This window comes from Macaca mulatta, chromosome 7 (assembly GCF_049350105.2).
Source record: "Macaca mulatta isolate MMU2019108-1 chromosome 7, T2T-MMU8v2.0, whole genome shotgun sequence".
Lineage (NCBI taxonomy): Eukaryota > Metazoa > Chordata > Mammalia > Primates > Cercopithecidae > Macaca > Macaca mulatta.
Window position 1 is genome coordinate 147,689,514 of NC_133412.1, and position 19,619 is coordinate 147,709,132.

Here is a 19,619-nt window from a genome sequence, read left to right on the forward strand (position 1 = left end):
AAAAATCATGTTACTTCACTCTGAGAAAGCTTCATCGGGAAACCAGAAGTGGTAGCAATAAGTCTCCATTGGAGGGTGGTGACTTAAGAACACAGAGCATGGGGGAATGATAGCATCGGGGCCACTGGGCAGTTTGTTGAGAATAAACAGTACACATGGTAAAATGGGTTTAGGATCTTCTGCAGGCCCTTTCTGACCAGATGTGTCTTCTTGGTGGCCCGTAAAAGCCAGTGGTCATTTTCACAAATTTTGCTCACTGCACATTCATTTAGGAAAACTTTGTACTCTTCCAGGTTCAGTTGGAAGATCTTATGCCTTCCCATTCTTTGGAGGGGAGTTGTCAAGGCCTATTTGTTGCAGAATTGGCATTAACTTTTATGCAAGCCAGTGCTGGGGCATCAGGTAAGAACCAAAGTCAAGGGAGCTCTAAATCTGCTTTATATCGTGAATGAACTTAATGTTGTTTTTCAAAGAGAAGGTCTCTTGGTCAATGCCCAGATCTTATTGTGGTACCATACTTCAGTTAGGTGATGACAGTGACCAGTGGTATGTAAATTATGTGTCCCATCCACTCTTAGTTTCTTTTTTCTTTTTTTTTTTTTTTTGAGGCAGGGTCTCAATCTGTCTCCTAGGCTGGAGTGCAGAGGTGCAGCCTTTACCTCCCAGGCTCAAACAATCCTCCCACCTCAGCCCCTGCAAGTAGCTAGGACTACAGGCCATACCACCAAGCCCAGCTACTTTTTGTATTTTTTGTAGAGATGGGGTTTCACCATGTTGCACAGGAGTCTCGAACTCCTGGGCTCAAGCAATCCTCCTGCCTCAGCCTCCCAAAGTGCCAGTATTGCAGGTGCAAGCCACCCTGCCTGGCCCACCCATAGTTTCTTGGTATGAGAATGTTGACTGATTATAAGGAGTAGGAGAAAAGAAGTTGGGAAGTAAAAGATTAGGAAGGACTACTAAAGTAGGTGTTCAGGAAGACTCTTCTTTCTATAACTTCTGAGAATCGAGCTCTGTTCTTTTGTCATTTGTTATAAAGCATTAGAGTGCAGGGGTGGCATTTGGCAGGATCAACCTGGTATAGGGAAGTGGGCAGCGCTGATTATGATGGTACAGAAGCTAATGTTGTGCAGCCGGCTTTGGGCAGGGCCTAACACTGTTCACTGCATGTTTGTCTGAAAGGAAGGAATCTCTTCTATTTTTCTTCATATCTAGCACTGATGTTTATGATTGCTCTTTTAAAATCCATATCTGCCATTCTTCATAAAAATGCCACAGGGCTGCCTAACAGAAATTTGTGTTATGGAATTTTGACATAATTAGCACCTGGCTTTAGTTGTAAATTATAGTCAGATAAATATATAAAGAGAGGGAGCATTTAAGCAATCTGTGGCCAGCAACTGTATTTAAAAATATTTTATTTTTTTTGAATAGGTGATACATATGGTACAAAATTCAAAAGAATACAAAAGGAGATACAGTGAAAAGTCTCCCAATCCTGTACCTATCCACCCTGTCACCCTTCCCACAAACCACCATTGTTTCTAAGAATTTATCCTGCAGATATAATCCCATAAATTAATGTGAAATATGCACAAGAATATTCATTACAGCATTATTTATAGCAAAAGACAGAAAACAATGGAAATGTCTGTCAGTAAGGGACTGATTAAATAAATTAATGGTTTATCCATTCAATGGAATAGTATACAGCTATAAAATGAAATGAGGCAGCTCTACTTGCAAGTATAAAGCAAAAAAAAAAAAAAAGCAAAGTGCAGAACAGCATGCATAGTATGCTATTTGTGTTTTAAACAAAGGAAATATGTACATATGCATGCAATATCTCAAGGTTGGGCAGGAAGGCGAAGATTGGAGTGTTGTGGGGGCAGTGGGAACAGCAGTTATGAAGGTGTAGTGCCAGCAGGATATATTTGGGGGATGGTAAGAAGTTCTCTGAATGGTGAGGTATAAGGCGAAGTGGCAAGGATGAGGTGAACAGACAACCGCTTCTCTTTCCCCATTCTTTAGACAGACAGTGTTATGTTACACGCTGTTATGCAACCCCCTTTTTCCCTTAATTTGTTTTGGATATCTTTCTTAAGGAATTTACAGCCACCTTTTTTAAGGGTTCCATAGCAATTGTTTCTAATCTTTTGCTATTACAAATGATGCAGTAATAACTTCTTACATGTCATTTTTTATCTGGTGAAAATATATCTGAAGGTTAAGTTCCTAGAAGTGGAAATTACTGGATCAAAGAATTAGTGCTTTTATAATTTTGAAGGGCATTGCCATATTGTCCTCTTCAATATGTACTTCTGGCAGCTATTATGAGAGTGCCTATTTCCCACATGCTTGCCAGCTAGGAGTCTTAACAAGCTTTTTGATATTTGCCAATCTGACAGTTTTAAAAAGGATCTCAGTATGATTTTAAGTTGCATTTCTTTTATTATGAGTGAAAGAATATTTTTACATGCATAAGAGTGATTTAGTTTTGTCTGCTGAAGACATCTCAATTAGTATAGGGACATAGAGCAAATTCTTTAAGCTTTCTGTGTCTCAGTTTCCTCACCTGTAAATTGAGAATAAACAATAGTAAGTAGGATTATTGGATAATTAAATGAAATGTATGTATGGCACTCAGCACAGTGCCTGGCACATGGCAAGCATTCAATAAGTTATGTGATGGCTAATAATCAGAGGAGCAGGTAGGCTAGGGCAGATTAAATTAAGAAAGCAGCATTCACTTCCATGCTCCAGTCACATGGAGCCTTGTTCATTTACATTGCCATTCATCAGAGAAGTGCAAAGTCAGAGCTTTCCTTGTCTTTTAATAGTAAAGAGTAATTTCCCATTGGAATCTATCATAGGCTATCAGCAGAGCTGGCCAGGGAGTAGGCACAGCCTCATCTCTAATATTTAGACTTAGCCAACATGGTAAAGAAATTTGATTTGATATGAAATAAAAACAAGAACCAGAAGAGACCAGATGTACATTTCTTTATTCCACCATGGTTCTGAACTCCCAGCTAGTTTGGGTTGGTGTGAGTCTCTGCTTGTAAACTCAGAGGAATGCCTGCCATCATTTTCTGAAGGGAAGGGGCAGGGGCTTCTGAGTAGAGGGGAAAAACAATATTGGAAATCTGGCTTCTTCTGAACAAGACCACACTAGAAAATAGACTTTTTACTTTTAGCACATCAAACTGGTTTTCACAAAAGGAGAGCCCAGAAGAGGTTTGTTTCCTGTAAGAAGCAGTGTTTATGTAACAGAGGTCTTTGTAGATGGGTACTCTATCCCGTGGCAGCCCTTGCTGCTGGTGCACAAGGGCTATCACTGGGCGGATTTTGAATGTTTACAGCTACTGAATATTTTCTTTAGACATATAAAGCCTTGGCTCCCCTTTCTTATCAACTCCACATATTTTTCATAATGTCCTCTTGCTGCTTTCACCAGGTCTTTGTTCTTCATTTGTGTCTCTTACACTCAACAAGCTAATATCAGTCTTGCTTCTCTGAGTGAAGGGATCTTCTGCCACTCCTTGGGGTCAGAGAATGGGCTACAGGTTGGAGGTGTGGCAAAATCAGGGCCCAGAACAGATTGGCTGAGTGGTGGTGATGGTTCTTGGGAGGCGCTGGAGTCAGTCCCCAAGCTTCCCCAAATCCTTTCTTGCTCCACAGATTTTGAAGGACCTCCCTAGGGCAGATGTAGCCTCTGTCCCAGTTGTGGGATCATCAGGATGATGGTGGATTGTGGCTGGAAAGGGGTGTCTGCAGTGTGAGGCCACAGGGCCTTGCATGCTTGCACAGCTTGGGAGGGTGGATGACGGCCATCCTTTGTTAAACATCCAATAGCAAGGCCAGGAAAGGTGGTGGACAAGGCCTCATGCGGTGGCTGAAGCATTAAAGTGATTGGTGGTGCTTGAGCCAAGCAAGGGCATGGAGGCAGTGACCGAAGCTTACAGCCAGAGGCTAAGCTGGGAGAGATGAAAGCAGGCAAGGCTGATTGGGAACCTCTGGCCTGATGTCGCAGTGTCTTCCCAGCTAGGAAATCATCCTCAAGGCCCCTGCCTGTGACTGGAGGCCATTTCCAAGTAGTTGCCACACTGACCACTGACTGCTACTCCTTGGCAGTGCAGTGGGGGGGGCCTGCCTCGGCCACATATCCCGGGGAGCAGTGGCAGCGGTAGGAGCCCTCTGTGTTCTCGCAGTAACCGTGGACACAGAGCACAGCAGGCCCGTTCAAGTCATCACACTCATTCACATCTAAGAGGAAACAAAGGAGAGAGCTGTAGGGAGCCCAAGTGCCTCTGCTGGCTGCCTCCACCCCTCTGGTTACTAAGCCCTGGCCCCTGTCCTGGAGTGAAACCCTAAGTGTGACAGCCAGAGGCTGAAGTCACTTCCCAAAACCAAGCAACTCAAGGACAAAGCAGGGGGCAGCAAGCTCATACCATGCCCAAGACCGTGCTCTCTTGTCTTTGTCTTTTGTCTGGGAACCTGCACGGAAGCGTCTTTCTAAAGCACACAATTAGACCTTCCTTTGGCGCTTTCTTCCCTCCCAGCCTGATGCAGAAAGCCCCACTAGGAGGCAGCAGTGGCTCTTGCAGCCTTCCTGAGTTCAGGCGTCTCTGTGGGCAGTGGGCCAGCCTGACTCCTCCATCAGAATTCTACTCACCTACGCAGGCCATGTGGGCCGCATCCAGCTGGAAGCCCTCAAAACAGTCGCAGGTGTAGCCCTCCCGCACGCGCACACAGCGGCCATTCTCACAGCCGTTCAGGATGCCGCACTCCTCTGCCTGAAGCCCTTCGAAGCCGGCTGGGGCCTCTGGGAGGAGGGAATCAGAGAGAGAAGGAGGCTGAGGCCTGTGTCCAGACTCTCCCTAATGCTGGGACCCTCGCCCTCCTGGACAAAGGATGCCCCTGTGGAACTTTGAGGGTGGGGGCAGAAAGGATAATAAAATCTCATGGAAAGATGCTAGAACAAAAGGCAGTACTCTTGGGAAAAAAAAAAGTGTGTGTCATTTTAGATGGGGAGAGGTGCTCTGGGCTTTAAATGAGGGCTCCAGGGAGGCTGAGACTTGCTGCTTCCACAATGCCTGGCTCCTGCTGGGATTCGGTGGGTGGGGGAGTGTGTTGTTACATAGTTTTTGGGTTTGGACGTGGGGATGGGGTGAGGTGTTTTGTTTAAATCTTCACACTGTTTTGGGGAGTGGGGAACCATTGGTAGCAGAGGGGTCTCGCTCAACACAAAGCAAAAAGTCGACCAGATCTCCCTAACCCTCTTCACTCTCTAAGCACCCCTTCACCCCATGGAAAATGCCCCACCCTGCCCAGCGGTGTGATCTTAGTTTGATGTGATAGCTTTGCCTGTGGTGCATACTGTGTGCATTGCACAGTGCTAGGCCTGACTTCCTCATTAGACTCCAAGGCCTGAGTGTTTGGATCGCACCATTCACAAACCGAGTCATCACAGTAGGCCTTTAAAGTCCTTAGAAAACCTTAATCCACATTTCAGGTCAGAAGTGTGAATGCTGGGTGTCCTTAGAGCAGGTTCTTCTGCAGCCTGTAGGTGGCGTGGAGGGAGAAAAAGACTGCAGCGAACAGCTTTCTCTCGCTGTCAGTCCCCACAGGAAGCTTGTAGGTTGGTTGGGATAGGGGCAGCGTCCTGTACCTTTTTGTGTCCCTGTGATAGTTTATGAGAGTTGTTAGGGTCGGACCTGGGCGTATGTACTTGTCTTGAGCGAGCTGTGAACGGGGACCTCTGGCTTGGTATGTCTTTCCCCTTCCCAGTCCTCACCCTGCTGGCAATATGACTAGCACGTGGAGGAGATGGAAGTGAAACAGCTTTGGCGCCCACCTCTTCCCCATTTTTGCAGCAACACAGACCTGGATGGCTGGCCACGTAGTGGGGCTGGAGTTCTGAGGGCTGCAAAGGAGACTCAAGGATGGGTGTGCGGTCCCCTGGGTGGCCGGCTGTGTTGGGGAAGGCAGGCTCAGGCACGGTGTCTTCAGGGCCCAGGTAGTTGTAGAAGGGGGCCCCGTCTGGGCCATAGATGCTGTAGTGCAGGTCATCAGGCCCGGGGCCATACTCATAGCCTGGCCGGAAGTGGACCCCGGCCTCCCGCTCTGCCTCAATGCGAGCCACGTTGCACAGCTGAGCATAGACCTCTGTCAGGGAGGAGGGAGAGAGGGAGCCGGGTTCCAGCTCCTGCCAGCTAAAGCCTGGTTGGCTTTGTCTCTGGGAGCATGCAAGGACTGGTACCCTCTGGGAGATCCTGGCAGCAATCCTCTCCCCACCTCTCCACTGCCCTACTTTGTCCCCAAACAGCAGGGATGGAAGACAGGGCCTGATTGCTCTGCTACTTCTTTCTAGATCCCCCTTCCAAGGTGAGGGCATCCCCCTCCCTGGAGCCTGGCCCAGCCCTGCAAGGTCTCCCCTTTGCTCCCCCTCACCAGAGCTCCTGGGGGGACACAGAGCACACTGCTGGCTCCAGGCCTCGCCGTCCTGGCAGCAGCATTCCGTGTAGGTGGTGCGGTGCCCACGCAGGGGTTCACTGCATACATCATTGGTGACTTTTTTCCAGCAGACGTCCATGTGGATGTCGTGATCAGGGAGGTCCTCTGGTGGCACAGGGCACGGAGGCACATGAGCCCCCCAGCCCAGGTCCCCTTCTCCTGCTGCCCCACGCTCAGGCCCACTCACCCGTGCTGCTGGTGCTGTTCATGCAGCGCTGCTGGCTGAGGTCCAGGGTGAGCGGGGGGCTGCAGAAGCAGTGGAAGGAGCCCTCCGTGTTGACGCACTCGCCATTCTCACAGGCCAGGTCCTGGCACTCATCATGATCTGGGGAGGCAGGAAAGGGTGGGGCGATGCCAAAGTGGCCTGTCCACCGGCCACCCTCAGGGAAGGGGGTTTTCCTATCACTGATAATGAAGAGTTAGTGCCCTGCCTCCCTCCCCTCAACCCAGCCCAGCCTGGAAGGCCCCTCCCTGGGGACAATCTCTGACAGCCCAGAGCTCCTTCACCTGGGACCAGCCTGCTGCAGTGGGCAGCCTCCCTAGGAAGGGAGACTCTCAGCAATAATGGGACTGGCTGGCAGGGGCTGGGTGGGCCATTATTCAGCTGTGGGCCTGGGGTGGGGCAGGGATCATGTGTGTCCTCACCCTCACACTTCCTGTGGGAAGCATCGTAGTGGAAGCCGGGATTGCACAGGCAGACATAGCCAGGCACGGTGTTGAGGCACCGGCCGTTCGGGCAGAGGCCAGGCCCGAATATCACACACTCATCCGCATCTGTGGAAGGGCAGAGCTGAGGTGAGAAGAAGGTGAGAGGCAGTATGAGGGGTACCTAGAGCAGGGAATCCAAAGCCAGGCTGGGTTTGAATCCCAGCTCTGCCACTTACTAGCTGGGTGGCTTTGGGCAAGTTGCTTAAGTTTGCCTTGCCTCTGGTTCCTACATGCTCCTTAACCTCTTAGAGTTGTAATAAGGATGAAAAGGTGTTAATATGTGTGAGGTGCTCAAAAAAGTGCATAGCGCGTAGCCAGCACCCAAGGAAGGCGATCTCTGTCTCCATCATTTCCTTCTCAGGACTACTTCAGGACTAGGATGCTGAGGGGCGCAGTACCTGGACCATCCTACTGTGAGTGTGGGTTCCCCAGAGTGTCCGGCCTCATCAGTGCGGCCAGGGAGATGAGCGCAGCCTCTGGCCTCCAGAGCAGTGCTCTCCACTCTGTCCCTGTGCCCACATGTGGCTGGGGGTGACAGTTAGTCAAGATATCATAGTTTGTTTCTGGAGAAACAAACTTGGGAGAGTAGGGAAACTGAGGTGAGGCTCATGTGGACACTCCAAGAGCAGCTTGGGTCAGAACTTCCAGCTAACATTCTGCAGGGAGTCAGCCCTGGGACAGAAAAGGTGGAGGCAACCTGGGAGGCCAGGGTTGGATGCAGAACTTCCCCAGGAACCCTGTGGAGGAGCAGGCTTGGGCCCATTGAGGTGAATGGAGTTTGGGGCAGAGGATGGAGCAGGTTACCTGTGTACATGGTCTGTCCAAACGTCCAGGCTCCTTCCACAGGAATGTAGCCTTTTCCACTCGGGCAGATCTCACTGAATTCAGCTATGTAGAGAGGTGCTTCAGCTCAGAGCGGGGAGGGCCTTGCCCCCTTCCTCTCTGCCCTTCTTTCTGTGTCACCTTGCAGAGCTGACCCTTCGAGGATCTGGAACTCTTGGGCCTTACCTGAGTCCTCAGACGGGCAGAGGTCACAGGCTTCTCCCCAGCTAGCGCCCTGGGTGCAGCAGCATTCGGCCTGCGTGGTGTTCTGGCCCAGGACGCTGGAGCAGGGCGCATGGCCATTCTGCCCAGAGTAGCAGTCCATGCGGGTGGGGGCCGGGGCATGGTCCCCCGTTGGGGCCTCAGGGATACTCTGACCTGTGCGTGACAGATGCTTATTACTGTCTGTTCATGACCCTCTGAGGGGTCAATAGTCCTTCACTTTATTTCTTAAATTTAACATTTGTGTAGCACTTTACAGTGGAAAAAATGCTGTTACCTGTATTACCTCACCGATGCTCTCGACAACCCTAAGAAGTGGCCTAATTATCATCTCAAGATATTGAGGCTTAGAGAGGCTTGGGGTCTCACCTCCACTGTGTGATTAAACTATTAAGCAGTGCGGCAGGGATCTGACCCCAGTTCCTCCTCACCGAAGCCCCTGCTCTTTGCGGTACACCACCCCGCCTGTCTCCTGTGATGGGCTGCCCCCAGTCGCTGGCATGCCATATGGGCAGCCCTGTGGTCCATTCTGCTTCACAGGTACCCCAGCCCCTTCCACCCTTCCTTGTCTCCCTCACTTTCCCCCCAAGGCAGTGAAAGCCAGCTGAGTCCTAGTCCAGCCTGGCGTGAGAGGCTGAACCCAGTAGCTCTCGGGTGGGGTGGGAAGTGGGAAAGGGAGAGCCCAGTTTAGCTCAGCTTCAAGTCTTCTCTCATCCAGAAGGTTCCCAGGGATTAGATGGATTCAGGGTCCCTCCAAGGCTCAATCTGTGGTCCCTGGGGTCATCCTAAGTCAGCATCAGGGTTTCCTGAGCCTCCTCTAGGATCGTCCTGGTTTCACTGCCTGTGGCCCTCAGCCTCCTCACCCCTCCATGCACCAGGCCCCACCTGTACCTCCCTATGCTGCCCCAGGCCCTGGCCCAGTGTCCCCCTCAGTGGCTAGAGGCTAGAAGAGGGATGCAGAGGGACACGTTCTCTGTAAACCTCTGAGTCGCCATGGATAATGCATCTCCCAGGCCTCACCTCCAGCCCCCCGCGGGCGGCAGTGCCCCTCCTGGGCATCGTACTCCTCCAGGTCACTGGCGCAGAGGCACAGGAAGGAGCCCTCCACATTCTCACAGAGTGCGGCCCCACACACCGCCAGCATAAGCTCACACTCGTTCACGTCTGCCAGGTGTGAGAACAGGCTCATGGGCAGAAAAGAGGCAGCCCGTGCCCCTTGCCCCCGACTCCGGCCCACTGTCCCCAAAAGAAGCAGGCTAGGCCTTGGGGAAGAAGCAAGAGTGAGTATAGATTTGCGGGGAGGAGGAACTGATGGACAGAGGGCATGGGAAGGAAGAGAGAAGGAGAAGAGTGGCAGCAAACGGTCACAGAAGTGTGCAAAGAGGAAGGGTTACCCCTCAGTGCACATTCTCCAAACCTCCTGCCTCCTGAGGCCCTGAGGCTTGAGGACACCTGCTGTCCTGCTGGCAGAGTGCGGCTGTGCTTCCCCTTACCCGCCCGGCCCACATGCCCCTGGGCGGGGAGTTGAAGTCTCTCTCTTCTTTGAAGCCTCCCTTGCCCATGCTCTGAGGACCCATGATGGAGCCACGTGACCAGGACCAGTTCAGGAGGAGGACCCCAGGGCCTTCCCTTCCCTGGCCCAGACCGTGGGTAGCCCACAGGCTCCTCACCCACACAGTCCCAGCCTGAGGGAGAGATCTCGAAGCCCTGGTCACAGAGGCAGCGGAAGGAGCCGTCAGTGTTGTCACAGAAGCCATGGCTGCCACACATGGTGTCGTTGGTGCACTCGTCTATGTCTGCGGGACAGTTGGAACCACGGTAGAGGGTGTGTGCGTGTGCGTGTGCGTGTGCACTCTCTCACACACACGCACACTCTCTCGTTCTCTGCTGAAAATACTTATTCGGCTTATTGGCACTAAGACCTGTGAAAAGCAGCCTCTCAACCCTGTTAGGGATAAGAAAACCCTAACATTCACAGTCCTGTGGCATTTTTCGTAAGCTCTGCTGGATGGAAAATATACAAACTACAATCAGCTGCAAAAAATCGTGTCCTCAGGAGAAAATCATGTCTCGCTCAATATATGAAAAATAGGTTTTCTCAGCCCTCTCTCTTCTCTCTCCTCCCTCCCTACTCACCAATGCAGTCTCCGTTCGGGGCCATGTGGAAGCCAGGCTGGCAGCCCAGAACACAGCGGTAGGAGCCAGGGCTGTTTTCACACTTCCAGGCGCCACACACCGGGTCTCCGTAGTCCTCACACTCGTCGATATCTGTCCCCAGAGCCATGCCATGAGAGAGGACAGAGATGGCCAGGTCATTGCTCTGGTCCCACAGGGTCAAGCCCCACAACCTCCAGGGTTCTTGATCTTTTCCAAATGACTGTGCTCATCCCAACCCCAGCACATCAAGATCAGGACAATTTCCCCTGCCCCTGCAGGGCTGAGCATCTGGGAAGAGAACCGTATGCTACTTAGGAAGCAGTGAGCTCCTAGCCTTCTGTGACACTCCCTTTCCTCTGCCGCCCCATCTGTCTCCGATCCCTACCAGCACAGCACTGTACTTCTCTTTACACGAAGCCTTCAGCATAGTGTATTACAGAGAGCTGTTTTCATATCTGTCTCCCTTGCTCAATTTCAAGATCGTCCTTAACTGTCTATTTGTCCTAGCAAAAGACATTGAGCATAGCAGGTGTTTAATGTCTATTGAATCAATTTGGCCTTTAAAACTAGATTGTGTGCCGGCACGAAGATGCTGGTTGTCTTCATTTTGTCATCCTTGGACAGCCCCTGAGCCCTGAGTCTCAATACATGCACTATTTGTTGGACACTGCATCTGTGGAAAGTGCTCTGCTCCACGGGAGCTGAGGACCAGGCAGGGTAGAGCTGGGCAGACATGGGCAGAGCCCTGTCCCCTCCCCCCAGAGCCCTTACCCACACACTCTCCACTCTCCGGGGAGGGCTGGAAGCCAGTCTCACACAGACAGTTGAAGGAGCCCTCGGTGTTGACACAGTGCCCTCCCAGACACGGGTCTGTGGCGGCACACTCGTCCACATCTACAGTAGAGATGGCTGTCAGCAGACCCAGCCATGGGTCCCTTCCCTGTTAGGGTCCTGTGTACCTTCCTCTGGGCCCTGAGGAGCCCATAGGAGAGGCAGGGAGTGGCTTATGTAGGAAAGGGCTGGAAGCCAGAGGCCAGGCTGTGGGAGGTGGGCGCCGGGGTGGGGGTGGGGGGTGAGGAGGGGCTCCTGGAACTGAAGCTCTGTAAAGGGGAGAAGTGACACTCGGAGTTTGGAGTTGCCTGCTGTCAACGTCGTGAGGAGGCCCTGGTGAGAGACTGAGTCCCTCCCTCGCTGAGCACCAGGCTCCCTCACATCACTCCTCGCTCCCATCTTCTCCTCCCTGGGCAGGGCCGTGAGCACTTGCTTTCCGTACTGGTATTAAAAGGGACACTACTCTAGTCTTAGCCTCTAGCGCCCATGCTCCTGGCCGGTAGAGGTAGCTGTGCTGGCTTCTCACCCAGGCAGCTGGTGCCCCCCTCTGCGCTGACGAAGCCGGGTGCGCACAGACAGAAGAAAGACCCGTGGCTGTTGAGGCACTCGCCGTGGGGTGCGCAGTGCTCCTCCCCCATGCATTCGTTCACATCTGCAGGGAAAAGATGGGGAGTGGGTGTCTGCTGGGGATGTGCCTGCCTCCCTACACACTCATGCCCCCCAACCCCAGTAGGGTGACCTGGGTCACTCACCCTCACACAGGGTGCCATTGGCCAGCTGGAAGCCCTGGGGACAGAGGCACTGGTAGGAGCCTGCGGTGTTCTTGCATTCCCCTCCCAGGCAGCTGCCCTGGGGGTCTTCACACTCATCCACATCTGCAGGGCCACACAGGGGAGGAAGACAGCCGATGGCAGCACCTCCCAAGGACAGGAGCCAAGGGGGAGGTTTCCAGAGGACCTGTCACCTGCCTGCAGAGCTGGACCCACAGGGGCACCATCCCCTCGTGAGGCAGCACAGCTGGGAGAAGCTCATGAGCAACTCTTGGGGAGCAGGATGATGGCAGCTCCTCCAGCCCCAGCAGCCCCCCACCTGCTGGGCTTCACCATGGCCCTGACAGAGGGGCATCCCATTTGTGTCCTCTCCCACCTGGAGGTTCATACCTTCACAGGAGTCACCCAGGGGGCTGGGCCGGTAGCCCCCATCACAGTCCTTGCAGGAGAAGGAGCCAGCCGTGTTGGTGCAGACTCCTGAGGGGCAGACTCCCGGGAAGGCACACTCATCTAGATCTGCAGACAGACAGTGCTCACCCAGGGACCTAGGAGGGCTCCCACTCCCCGGGCAATGCAGGAACCTCACCGTGGCCTCCCTTTCTGAGCCCCTGGAACACTCCCGGGACAGCCCTGCCCTCAGCTTCTCTCTTGTCTCTGTGACTGGATTTTCCTCCTGTCCTCACTCTGAACTTGGGGATTATGATAATATAAGCTCTTGTTGGGGCCAAGTCCATGTATGGGGTCCTCTAGCCTAGCCTGGAGCCCCTCGACATCAGCCCCAAACTGGGGACAAATGAAGTGTTCTTCGGGAGGTAAGACTGCCTATATTCTGTCCCCTTCCACCACTGCCTCCCCAGGGTTACCTTCACAGGCAGTGCCGTCTTCATTCACCCAGTACCCACTCTCGCAGGCAGAGCAGGTGAAGGAGCCCTCTGTGTTGAGGCAGAGGCCTGTGGGGCATGAGGCCCGGTTGGCACACTCGTCCACATCTGAAACAGGGCATTGCATTCTGTGTGGGACTCTGCAGGACAGACAGGCCAGGACAGCCAGAGACTGGTGGGTAGGCAGGGGTGGGGGAAGGACAGGTCTGGGCAGGGATGTGTTAGGTCAGTGTGGATAGGGATGCAAGGCGAGGGGTGGATTCAGGGCGCCAAGCGTGGTGTGCAGAGGGGAGGGAGCCACAAGCTGGATTGGCCTGTGGAGAAGGGGTACTTCAGCATCTCTGTACCTTGGCAGCCCTTCTCATCTGAGGTGACCTCATAGCCCTGCTCACAAGAGCATCTGAAGGAGCCTTCTAGGTTGGTGCACTTTCCATGGGCACAGACCCCGGGGGTCAGACACTCATTCACATCTGTGGGAGAGAGGTCCTAGATGGTGGGCTGGCCTCCTCCCCGTGCTAAAGCCCCCGCTGGCAAGCTCCAAGCATCTCAGTTATGAGGCCGGGAAACCAGCCTTCAGAGGGGCTGCAGGCCACCCGGGGGAGGCCATGAGGCCATGTTCCCTCCTAGGCAGGGCAGGGCGTCCTATCCCCCGGGCTCACTTCAGCCCTATCTAGTAACTCAGAGCACTCTGCATGTACCCACGCAGGGGGCCAGGTCCCCCAGCCCTGGGGCTGGTTTGGCTCATCTGAGGATACTTGGAAGGATGTGTCCAAGACCCTTGACTCCCCTCACTGTGTGTGCCAGGAACCCTACATGACCTCCTACCTGCCAACCCAACAACCCACGATCCCAACCCAACAAGCAGCTTCAGAGGGTGGGTGGGCAGTGTGGAGAGAGGCCAGTCATGCCGAGGTGGCTGAGTGGCAGCCTCAAGGGCCTGGGAAACGTCTGCCCTCTCCAGAGCCTCAAAGCATCTATTCAACACTCCGTCCCTCCCAGCATTCTGAACCCGAGCCTTTCTTCCTGAGGGGGCTGCAGGAAAAGAGCACACGCCTCCTACTGCAGACCTGCTGCCCTTCTGAGGGAGGAGCACCCCATTGTGCGGTGGGCGGGCTGTTTAGACGCTGCTTTAGAGGTGCAGAAGAACAGGAGACCCCTCCTCCCTGGGAACTGCAGAGGGGCCTGGCCCCATTCTAAGACCCTTAGGCTCCTCGCTCCACCACAGCATCCAGCCACAGAAGCTGCTGGGACTTTGGGCAGTCACTCCAGAATGAATACGGCCAATGAGCAGAAAAGGGCCCCACCCTAGCTGATTCAGAGGGCAGAGCCCTGGTGACTTGTGCCCAGAGTCATCTGGGAACCCAGCTAGATCATGGAGGACAACAGCCTCCAAGCCACCTCCCTCTGCCCACCTCTTTCCCTCTCTGTGTGTGGGCTCAACCAGAGGTCCCAAGGCCGAATGGCCTGCTCAGTGCCTTGGCCAGCAGCCCTCACCTACACAGCTCCCACTCTGGCCCCGGTAGCCCTCCTCACAGGCCAGACAAGTGTAGGAGCCGGGGGAATTGACGCATCTCCCATCAGGGCAGGTACCGGGGTGACGGCATTCGTTGATATCTGCAAAACAGCAGCCCCTCCCTTGGTCATCCCTGGGAACATAGCACATGGGTAGGTCTGTGACACAGCAAATCCTTGTCCCTGCCCTTGGTTGGGGAGAGGGATGGACAGACAAAAACTAGGAAAGAATGACAGCTGCCCTGTGTTCCCAACTCCACCTCTCACCCACTGTCCGGGACAAAAGAGGGAGATGGAATAACTTAAAAATTAGAAAGGGAGACTCCCTGGGTGGGTGCAGTAGGCTGTGGTTACCACCAGCTGTGGGAGGGTCAGAGGATCCACTGTTTGGGATGGGCTTTCATCTATCCCCTGGCGAATTCCTAATCCTTTAGAAGCAGTGACCATTACTGGGACGTGCTTGGCACAGCAGCTCACTGGATTGCCAGAGGCTCCAGAATAGATCATCAGAGGGGCAGCGAAGGCAACTTGGGCTTCCTTGCACCAGGAAACGAGGACCATGGAGGAAGCCCCAATCTTGGATATGGCCAAGACCAGCCCTGAGGCTGAGTGCAGACTGCAGGGTAGAGCTGGCAAAGCTTCTCTGCTGCAGAGTTGTCAGACATTTCTTCCAGCCAGGAATCACGTAGGGATCCTGGCACCCACTCTGGTGAGATCCAGGAAAGTCAGCCAGAAGGGGTAAGCCTGGACACCAACTTGGACACCCAGGGGATGAGGGGACCCAGGAAGGGAGAGTGGCAACAGGAAGGGGAGGGAGCTAGTTCTCCCCGGAGCCGTGGAGAGGGCTCTTCCCCATGTAACCTGGCATATCATGGGCTTCATCATCAAGGCACCCAGGGGACCTGGACTGAGTGAGGGAGGTCCTGTCACAGGGTCTGAACTCTGAGTCAGCACTGCCGGAGGACATTATGCCCCTCTGGCCCGGTATCAAGGCTCTGGCTCACTCTTCACAACAGGTCCATTGGCCAAGAAAAGAGGAGGGGTCCTTCTTCCTGAATGGGTAATTGTCATTACCCATGACATCTCCTAGAGGAAGTATACCAGCTTATGCAGATTTAGAGGTCCTACTGCCCGAGAGGAAGACCTACTCAGCACCCATGGAGGAAGTGTGGGAGGCAGGCCTAGGGTCCGAAAACAGGCTTTCTGCAGAGGGACTAAAGCCAGCAGCTGTCACTGCAGGAGAGGACATGGACCCTAAAGGGGAGGGTGAAAGTAAGTACTCGCCGAGGTTGTTTGGTTTCCAGAAGTCAGGACACATCAAAGCCCTCTGTCCCAGAGGACTGGGACCCTCTCAAGCCTAAAGTTTCTGCCTGAGGGTCCAGAAGACAGGGACATCGCCACAGGACAGGTAGTTTTTCAGGTGGGTCTCTGCACTGAGAGTCCCACAATTCCCATATAATCTTGGGGACACTGAGATAAGGCTCATCTCTGGCAAGAGGGCAGCCACAAGTAGGTGCCCCAGCCCCTATTTGAGTTGTGGTGATATCATCTTAACTATTCTAAGGGCTTCTGTAAAGACAGAGATGGAGAAAATAAAGGATCTAAGATGAGTAACTTTGGCCACCCAAGAGACGGAGGCCAGTGCCATGACCTGCTGGCCTTGGCCGAGGTACTTGAAGGAGGATGGACAAAGCCACTGAGAATAAGCAGCAATCCCTGTTTCAGGGATGCTGGATGACCTCTTCCAGGATGAAGAGAACGAGATTGAGGCAAAGCTCCTCCTAAATCCATGCCAGGAAAAATGAAGTCTTCAGACCTTTCCTGCAGGGATCAGGCAACGTGGGAAGGAGACAAGGTTTGCCAGGAACAAAGGGCTCTGAAGTCTGTCCTGCCCCAAACAGGCTGGGCACATCTCTTGGAGGTGGTGTGTGTAGTGTCTTAATGCTGGGCATTTAGGATGCATGTGGCATTCCAGCTCTCCACTTTCTGCACCATGGTAAGCTGGTGCCTCCTAGTCCCTTGTGGTTGGGTGGGGCCATGAGACTAGTGAGGGCCAATGAACTGTGAGTGGGTATGATATGGATATTTTATGGACCAAACCATTTAATTTGTGCAACGCTCCAGAGTGCTCTTTTATTCTTCCACAGAGACTGGCTATTCCTTTAGCCTACATCTCCAATGAGGAAACACGGGGCAGAGCCTCCAGCTGACCCTAATGGACATGTGGCACTGATGAGATAGAAGCTTGGCTGCTGCTGGGTGTGGTGGCTCATGCCTGTAATCCCAGCACTTTGGCAGGCCAAGATGGGCGGATCACCTGAGCTCAGGCGTTCAAGACCAGCCTGGCCAAAATGGTGAAACCCCATCTCTACTAAAAATATAAAAATTAGCCGGGTATGGTGGTGGGCACCTGTAGTCCCAGCTACTCAGGAGGCTGAGGCAGGAGAATCGCTTAAACCCAGTTGGGGAGGAGGTTGCAATGAGCCAAGAGACTCTGTCTCAAAACAAACAAAGAAACAAACAAACAAACTTGGCTGCTATGTCAATAAGATAGGTGCTGTTTGTTAATGCAGCATAACCTTGTCTATCTTGGCAGGCCGCTGCTGGTTCCCTTCCTCAGACCAGAGCCCCAGCCAGTGATGATCACATGTGAACGGGAAGGGGAGGGCAGAAGATGAAAGCAGCCCCTCAGACTCCACCTGAGCCAGGGAAGGGCTCTCCTGGATGGAAGTGAATATAACTGAACCATTAGCCAAGCCAATTCAAAGGAGCCAAAGGAAGATTCTGAATGAAGCAGCTTCTATCACCAGCTACCCTGAGGCTATCCCACCAGCATCTTGGTGCCTGGACTGGAACCAGTCACTGGATGCAGAAATATTCCAGTTTTTCTGCCTGGCCTAGGGTGTGAATGTTAATCTGAGATTATGGTGTGTTTTGGAGGGTTTTAATACTCTGTCTTTGAAGCCTGGAGCCATCTGTTTTCTTCCTGTGTTCCCAGCCCAAGGCCGACACAGCTGGTGCTCAACAAACGTTTGCTGACCAAAGAGTGGGAGAGTACGCCTCAGACCTCACCCTTCGTCTTTTTGGTATAAGGCTGCTGAAGAGACCCCAAAGGGCCCATGGAAACAATCACTCCAGAGACCAGCTTGCCAAGCTGCTGTCGGTTTGCTGGGAGAATCCTGGAGCTTCTCTAACCACAGATCAGCCTTTGGATGAGGAAATGTACAGACATTCACCTCTGCTGCTTGTGAGAGCATGGGGTGGGGGTGGGGAAGGCACTCAGGCAGGGGCCAGAAGCTCAGGTGACCTTGGTTATGGCTGGGCGACATGAAAGGCCCTGGCGGTCTGCAGGGAAGTCTATCCCCTGTCCGCGGGAACCTGGAGTCCCGGTACGACGGAAATGCCATTGAGACTGCTGGACGGGCCTCTGTCCAGACCACTCAGCCTTTTACCAGAGACTTTCAGTTTCAGTGGAGAGAGTGGTTTCTGAGTTGGAGGAAGAAGAAAGAGGGAGAGGAAATTGACTGGGCTCCCAGGGTGATGGGCCGGGTTTGTGGTTACCGATGGAAACCTGGAGAAGTGTGCGAGCTACATCATTCTTTCTTTCAACAGACTCAGAGTGTCTGCCCTGGGCCAGGAACTCTGCCTGACCTCCCAGATGAGGTGTGTGTCTAGAACCTTTCCTTGGGAAGGGAAGGAGAGGGCTGGGGTATGGGGGAGCCTGGACATGAAAAAGAACTACCCTCTGACGGTAACGTTTCCCCTACTTACTCAGGGTCTGTATGTGCCAGACAGTGCCTAGCACTTTGTATACATTAGCTTATCCAGCGCTCACAAACATCTCTGAGATGGGCATTACAGTTCCATTTCCAGACATGCGTCAAAAGCCAAACCCAAGCCTGTCTGCACCAGAGCCTGTGCCCTTAACACAGACTGGTTAATATAAATCTGATTTTGTTTGTTTGTTTGTTTTTTTGAGACAGAGTCTCACTCTATTGCCCAGGTTGGAGTGCAGTGGTGCGATCTCGGCTCACTGCAACCTCCACATCCTGGGTTCAAGTGATTCTCCTGCCTCAGCCTCCCAAGTAGGTAGGATTACAGGCATGTGCCATCACGCCTGGCTAATTTTTGTATTTTTAGTAGAGACGGGGTTTCACCATGTTGGCCAGGCTGGTCTTGAACTCCTGACCTCCGGTGACCCACCTGCCTCGGCCTCCCAAAGTGCTGGGATTAATTACAGGTGTGAGCCACCACACCCAGCCTAAACCTGATGTTTTTAATGTTCTGGTATTCTCTTGGTTCATTTCCTCTCATTTTACTTTTCTTTTTGATAAAGTCTAATGTCAAATTCACAGCGTCATTGTGATGCTTAAATGAGGTAATCTATCGAGGACCTAACCCAGCCACCTGGGACACAGGAGGCACCTGTCAGTGGTGGGTGCCATCACTTTCTGTTCTCCTGAAGATGCCAGGCTGTCTTATCTCCATCGTGCTAAGGAGGACAAGGCAGGTGGGTTCTGGCTTTGGTCATGGGTAGGCCTGAGTTTTAAAGCGGGAAGACCAAGAAGGAGTCATTGGGAGGTGACACACTGGGGCTGAAGGCAGAGCTGTCTGTCCTACACCTGCTGCCACCTCTCTCCTTTGCTTCTCTGGACTTTGCTTCCATGGTAGTGGCATTGGGAAGGGAGGCTGCCCTTTCACAAAGTACACAAGCTCTTACTCTGACTTCCAGGCCCTTCTGAAAGCAGGCAAGTCCCAACCAGGGAAACCTAGAGGCTGGGAGGAGTCTCAGCCTAAGCTTGGACCCAGGGCCGTGTTCTTCTTGGACTGTGCCTGGATGGATTTACCCTCATTTCTTCCTGTCCCAGCCAGTCTCGAGAGCATATACCCTGGGCGTCCTACAAGCCTGTGACACCCCAGCCTGACAGGGATGTGGTGGCAGCAGAGCTGCCAGGGGTCTTCAGAGCTGGCATGAGATAGGCGCGGGTCTGTGAGGAGTCCAGTTAGCAGTGTCACAGCACCTTTTGGCTGGGTCTGGGAAAGAGAAGGATCTGGGGTCCCTTCCTCCCTCCCTCCTTTCCTCCCTTTCTTCCTTCCTTCCTCCCTTTAGCATTTGTTGGGTACTTATCAGGTGTCCATGCATGGGCCATCTAAAGATATGGCCCAGCCCTCAGGAGCTCACAATCTAACAAGCTTAACAAGA

The 19,619-nt window shown here is 53.0% G+C and overlaps 1 protein-coding gene across 2 annotated transcripts in view; it reads right to left on the bottom strand.

The window, feature by feature from the left end:
• Positions 1-2,985: 2,985 nt before the first annotated feature.
• The window catches only part of LTBP2 (latent transforming growth factor beta binding protein 2), a 113,983-nt gene continuing 97,349 nt past the window's right edge, over positions 2,986-19,619 (bottom strand). The window contains exons 19-36 of one of the 2 annotated variants that reach the window (XM_015144131.3): positions 14,399-14,518; positions 13,252-13,374; positions 12,887-13,012; positions 12,414-12,539; positions 12,006-12,128; positions 11,780-11,905; positions 11,194-11,316; positions 10,402-10,533; positions 9,936-10,061; positions 9,286-9,429; positions 8,230-8,421; positions 8,026-8,109; positions 7,159-7,287; positions 6,701-6,838; positions 6,451-6,618; positions 5,884-6,165; positions 4,673-4,822; positions 2,986-4,263 (exon numbers count right to left, since the gene is read on the bottom strand). In XM_015144131.3, coding sequence (XP_014999617.3) covers positions 4,118-4,263; positions 4,673-4,822; positions 5,884-6,165; positions 6,451-6,618; positions 6,701-6,838; positions 7,159-7,287; positions 8,026-8,109; positions 8,230-8,421; positions 9,286-9,429; positions 9,936-10,061; positions 10,402-10,533; positions 11,194-11,316; positions 11,780-11,905; positions 12,006-12,128; positions 12,414-12,539; positions 12,887-13,012; positions 13,252-13,374; positions 14,399-14,518 — 2,558 coding nt within the window. In that variant the 3' untranslated portion in view covers positions 2,986-4,117. The remainder of the gene's footprint in view (positions 4,264-4,672; positions 4,823-5,883; positions 6,166-6,450; positions 6,619-6,700; positions 6,839-7,158; positions 7,288-8,025; positions 8,110-8,229; positions 8,422-9,285; positions 9,430-9,935; positions 10,062-10,401; positions 10,534-11,193; positions 11,317-11,779; positions 11,906-12,005; positions 12,129-12,413; positions 12,540-12,886; positions 13,013-13,251; positions 13,375-14,398; positions 14,519-19,619) is intronic. The other variant, XM_077941395.1, reaches the window with a different exon arrangement.